General features: G+C 50.0%; 1 protein-coding gene across 3 annotated transcripts in view; it reads left to right on the top strand.

Moving 5' to 3' along the window:
- Window positions 1–260: 260 nt before the first annotated feature.
- Window positions 261–6,000, top strand: part of hace1 (HECT domain and ankyrin repeat containing E3 ubiquitin protein ligase 1) — a 90,506-nt gene continuing 84,766 nt past the window's right edge. For all 3 annotated transcript variants that reach the window (XR_011340725.1, XM_069887460.1, XM_069887459.1), the window contains exon 1: window positions 261–505. Coding sequence is in view for 2 of the 3 variants with exons in the window: in XM_069887460.1 (XP_069743561.1) it covers window positions 415–505 (91 nt within the window). In the remaining variant the exon portion in view is untranslated. The remainder of the gene's footprint in view (window positions 506–6,000) is intronic.

Here is a 6,000-nt window from a genome sequence, read left to right as displayed (position 1 = left end):
TGGACATAGCATAAACGATTGAGACAGAAAACTTGAAATCGAATAGAAAACACCATAAATAACCTCTGGCCAATGTTTGGACGAATTAGTTGCAGCAGCTCCCGATGGAATCATTCTTTTTTTAAAAATTTTTTATTTTTCACACCATAAATCACATTAGCCATTCTTGAGGGGGTAAATGGCCGGACTACAGCTCCCACAATGCCGCGCGCGCACATCCGCTGACGGTGTCCTCCCCTCACCCAATCGCGTGCGCCGACGGAACGGACGTGGAGGGTCGATTGCGGCGCAAACGGCCTGGGTTTCGGGCGGTGTTTTGAACGGGAGCAGGGCGATGCAGGGCAACGGACGGCCCTAAGGCAAGGTCGGGTGGGAGGCCTCGCCTTTGTTCTCTTCTGCGCGGCGGGACTGCAGATGATGGAACGGGCGATGGAACAGCTGAACGTACAGCTGAGTCGGCTGACCCGCTCGCTGAGACGGGCTCGGACCGTGGAGCTTCCCGAAGGTAGTGAGAGAGGAGAGGGCGAGGGGAGGGGGAGGGATGGGGGTGGGGGAGGGCGAGGGTGAGAGGTGGTGGAAGGTGACGGGATGGGGAGGGGTGGGGGAAGGGGTGGGGGAAGGGCGAGGGGTGGGGGACGGCGAGGGTGAGAGGTGGTGGAAGGTGACGTGATGGGGAGGGGTGGGGGAAGGGGTGGGGGAAGGCGAGGGGTGGGGGAAGGCGAGGAGTGGGGGACGGTGAGGGTGAGAGGTGGTGGAAGGTGACGGGATGGGGAGGGGTGGGGGAAGGGGTGGGGGAAGGGCGAGGGGTGGGGGACGGCGAGGGTGAGAGGTGGTGGAAGGTGACGTGATGGGGAGGGGTGGGGGAAGGGGTGGGGGAAGGCGAGGGGTGGGGGAAGGCGAGGAGTGGGGGACGGTGAGGGTGAGAGGTGGTGGAAGGTGACGGGATGGGGAGGGGTGGGGGGGTGGGGGGAGGGGTGGGGGGGGTGGGGGGAGGGGTGGGGGGGTGGGGGGAGGGGTGGGGGGGTGGGGGGAGGGGTGGGGGGGTGGGGGGAGGGGTGGGGGGGTGGGGGGAGGGGTGGGGGGGTGGGGAGGGGTGGGGGGAGGGGTGGGGGGGTGGGGAGAGGGGGGGTGGGGGAGGGGAGGGGGTAGGGGGAGGGGAAGGAGGGGGTGGCTGAGGTCAGTGGGTGTGTGGGTGAGTGAGTGGGGAAGGGGACGGAAACAGCACGACTTCTCTGAGCACATCCTCATTCACAGCTGACAATGTATCTCACTTTCTGGTGTGGCTTTCCAACCCAGTTGATTAGCTCTTTGATTGATAACTAATTGTGACACTGGGGCCATGATGTGGTTTTAAAATCTGCTTCTGCCCCTCTTAATTGTCCTTTGGGCTCTTTGGACATCTGTATTAAGAACTCAAATCAGGAATGGCACCGGTGAACATGATTCTTCCCCACTTACATACCGTCTTAAGTAATCCCTTACTAACCACAGTTGAGAATTAAATATTTGCCTTTTCTGTCTCAGCGAATGTTGAATTAACACTGCTAATGTACTTGTATAGTCCTATACCAAAATTTTTTGGATTCTGCGCAGGTCCCAGCAGACTGGAAGACAGCAAATATCATATCACTTTTTAAGAAGGGATGTAGGCAGAAGACTGGAAATGATCGGCCAATTAGCTTGACGTCTGTAGTTGAAGCTGTCATTAAAGATGAAATAGTGAAACTTTTGGAACGCAAGGGTTCAATCAGGCAGACGCAGCATGGTTTTAGAAAGGGAAGATCTTGTTTGACAAACTTGTTAGGATTCTTTGAGGATATAATGGATGTGATGGATAGAGGGGAACAGGTTGATGTATATTTGGATTTCCAGAAAGCGTTTGATAAGGTGCCGCACAAGAGACTTATCAGTAAGTTACAGGAAAGTGGAGTCTGGGTGGCATGGATTGAAAATTGGTTGTCTGACAGGAGGTAGAGAGTCGGGATAAGTGGGAGTTTTTCAGGTTGGCAGAGAGTGGTGGGCCACTCACTGACAAAAGACAAAGGAGGAAAAACACAACACCCAACCCCAACCAACCAATTTTCCCTTGCATCTGTGCCTGTCTGTCCCGCTTCGGACTTGTCAGTCACCAACGAGCATACAGCAGATGTGGGCATACCCCTCCATAAATCTTCGTCCGCGAAACCTAGTCAAGAAAAAGGAGAGAGTGGTAAGTGGGGTGCCACAGGGGTCGGTGCTAGGCCCACAGCTGTTCATTTACATTGATGACTTGGAGGAGGGGACAAAATGTGGTGTAGCCAAGTTTGCGGATGACACCAAATTGAGTGGAAGAGCAAATTGTAATGAGGATGTGGAGATTCTGCAGAGGGATATAATTAAGCTGGATGAGTGGGCAAAGGTCTGGCAGATAGAGTACAATGTTAGTAAGTGTGAGGTTATCCACTTTAGCAAGAAAAATAAAAGAGCTGAATATTATTTCAAGGGTGAAAAACTACAGCATGCTGTGGTGCAAAGGGACTTGGGAGTGCTTGTGCATGAATCGCAAAAAGTTAGGTTGCAGGTGCAGCAGGTTATTAAGAAGGCAAATGGAATGTTGACCTTCATCGCTAGAGGAATTGAATTCAGGAGTAGGGAGGTAATGTTGCAACTGTATAAGGTACTGGTGAGACCGCACCTGGAGTTCTGTGTCCAGTTCTGGTCTCCATATTTGAGGAAAGATATACTGGCTTTGGAGACGGTCCAGAGGAGGTGTACTAGGTTGATCCCTGGGATGAAGGGGTTGACTTATGATGAAAGATTAAATCATCTAGGATTGTATTCGCTCGAGTTCAGAAGAATGAGAGGAGAACTTATAGAAACATATAGGATTATGAACGGTATGGATAGGATAGATGTAGGAAGGTTTTTTGAGCTGGCCGGGGAAACTAAAACGAGAGGACACAGTCTCAAGATTCGGGGGAGTAGATTTAGGACAGAGATGAGGAAAAATAGCTTTTCCCAGAGAGTAGTGAATGTTTGGAATTCTCTAATCAGGGAAGTGGTTGAGGCTGCTTCATTAAACATATTTAAAATTCGGTTAGATAAATTTTTACCTGATAGAGGAATTAGGGGATATAGGGAGAAGGCAGGTCGGTGGAGTTAGGTCATAAATTAGATCAGCCATGATCTTATTGAATTGCAGAGCAGGCTCGATGGGCCATTTTCGGCCCATTCCTGGTCCTACTTCCTATGTTCCTATATTTCTTCCCTGCCCCCCCTCCACCGCATTAGAGACTCACATCCGATCTCGCTGTCCAACCCTACAGGCGGCCAACGGCTCCACCATCAGGACCTACGGCACCCGCAGGGCACAGATCCAGATTGGGAAGAAGTTCCACTGGAGGTTCTTCCTAGCCTCTGTGGGCACTACGGTGTTGGGGGGCCGACTTCCTGAGGGTTCTCGGTCTCCTGGTTGACATGAAGGGAAAGAGGCTGGTCAATGCCCGATTGTTCCACTCCACATGACTGGACACAGCAGACGTCTGCAGGCCCGAAATTACTGCCATAGCCGCCACCAGAGATGAGTTTGCTGACATCCTCCGTGAGTCCCCCGCCATCCTGGAGCCACATTTCAATGTCGCTGTGCCCCAGCGTGGGGGTCTTCCACCACATCGCCACTCAAGGCCCCCCGCTGTGTGCTAGGTCCAGATGGCTGCCACCTGAGAAGCTTCAGCAACCAAAGGAGGAGTTCTTCAGACTTCAAGAACTTGGAATCGTCTGGCGCTTGGACAGTGCCTGGGAATCACCGCTCCATATGGTCCCGAAATCGTCTGGGGGCTGGAGACCATGCGGGGACTACTGGCGGTTGAACGATGCAACCACCCTACAGGATTTCTCCGCCAACCTCCACGACGCACAGATCTTCTCCAAGGTGGACCTCATGCGGGGATACCATCAAATCCTGGTGCATCCAGACGACGTGGGTAAGACCACCTTTATCACCCCTTTCGGCCTCTGAGTTCCTGTGTATGGCCTTCGGCCTAAAGAACGCGGCTCAAATGTTCCAGCGCCTCATGGATGCAGTAGGGAGGGATTTGGACTTTGTGTTCATTTACCTGGACGATATACTCATTACCAGTCGCAGCTGCGACGAACACAAAGCCCACCTCCGCACCCTCTTTGCTCGCCTGGTAGATTTCGGCCTCATGGTCAACGCAGTCAAATGCCAGTTCCGCAAGGAGACCCTCCAGTTCTTGGGACACACCATATCAGTGGCCGGGGTCACACCAGTGCCGGAGAAGGTGGCGGCTGTCCAACATTTCCCCAAACCCCCTACCCTAAAAGGCCTTTAGGAGTTCGTGGGGATGATGAACTTTTACCATTGTTTCATTCCCGGAGCTGCTCTCACCATGCGCCCATTGTTCGCACTGATGGCCACCAAAGAAAATGCTATCCTGGCCGGAAGAGGCGAATAAGGCTTTCGTCGCGAAGAAGGAGGCCCTAGCCAACGCGACACTACTAGTGCACCCACGGCCAGAGGCGCACACGGAGCTTATGAATGTTTTTCTATGAGTTTATATTCAATGTATTATAGTTACTGAGTCCTATATTTTCTTAAAACTTAAATAAAATATTAAAAAAGAATCTGTACAACAAAGATGGTGTGAATCTGATGAAGCTTCAACTTAATTGACTTGCCTTCAATCTAATTCCATCAGCTTTGATAGTTTGCCAAAATACTCTGTTAGATACAAATGAGATATTGAGAATCTGAAGAGTAGATTTTAACTTCCTAATTTGCAGAAATGAGTATTGGACATGCTGGATGCCTTAATGTAGCATCTAGTCTGGATGGAGTACCTGGCTGAATATTTAAAAACCTATGCATGGTACCCACCTGTTTGAAACAGGCATCAATCGTACCAATATCCAAGAAGAATGATAACCTGCCTAAATGACTATAAACCAGTGGCACTCACATCTACAATGATGAAGTGTTTTGAAAGGCTCATGTTGAAGCATATCAGTTCCTGTCTAAGCAGCAACATGGATTCATTCCAATTTGTCTGTGGTGGATGCCATCTCATTGACTCTACACAATATCTTGGAACATCTGGACAGCAAAGATGCATATTATCAAGAGGCTCTTTATCGACTACAGTTAGGCATTTAACACAGTCATCCCCTCAAAAGTAATCAGCAAATTGCAAGACCTGACCCTCGGTAAACCACTGTGTAATTGGATCCTGGATTTCCTCACCTCCAGACCACAGTCAGTGAGAATTGTTAAGAATATCGCCACAATCTCCATCAAAACCTGTGCACCAGAGGGCTGCATTCTGAACCTTCTGCTCTACTCACTGTACATATGACTGTGTGGTTTGGTATGAGAACAACACAATTTATAAATTAGCTGACAATACTCTAGTAGTGGTTTGTATAAAAAGTTAGCATACAGGAGGGAGATTGAAAACTTGGCTGAATGGTACACCAACAACAACCTTGTCACCAAAACCAAGGAGCTGATTGTTGAATTCGGAAAGGAAACACCAGAGGTGTACGATCCAGTGATCATTGGGGAACAGTGTTGGAGAGGGTGAGCAAATTTAAGTTCTTGAGAGTCACTGTCTTGAAGGATTTTCCCTGGACCCAACACACTAATGCATTGTGAAGAAAGCATATCAGCGCTCTACTTCCTCAGGAATTTGCAGAGGTTTGGTATTACTTCGGAAACTCCAGCAAATTTCTGCAGACCTGTGGTGTCTGAATGCATCATGGACTGTTATGGAGACACCAGTAACCCAGAGCGGAAAGCCCTGCAAAAGTTAGTGGATACAGCCCAAGAAGGTAAAACCTTCCCCTTCATTCAGAACACGAAAAGGAAAAGCTACTGTTGGAGAGCAGCACCCAATCATGAAGATTCTCACCACCTATCACACACTCTGTTCTCACTGCACCACCTGATCCAGTAACAACTGCTACCCCCTCCACCTCAGATACCTCAACAACAAATTTATTTAG

This window comes from Narcine bancroftii, chromosome 6 (assembly GCF_036971445.1).
Source record: "Narcine bancroftii isolate sNarBan1 chromosome 6, sNarBan1.hap1, whole genome shotgun sequence".
NCBI classification, from domain to species: Eukaryota; Metazoa; Chordata; class Chondrichthyes; order Torpediniformes; family Narcinidae; genus Narcine; species Narcine bancroftii.
This window is presented reverse-complemented; position numbering and strand designations above follow the sequence as displayed.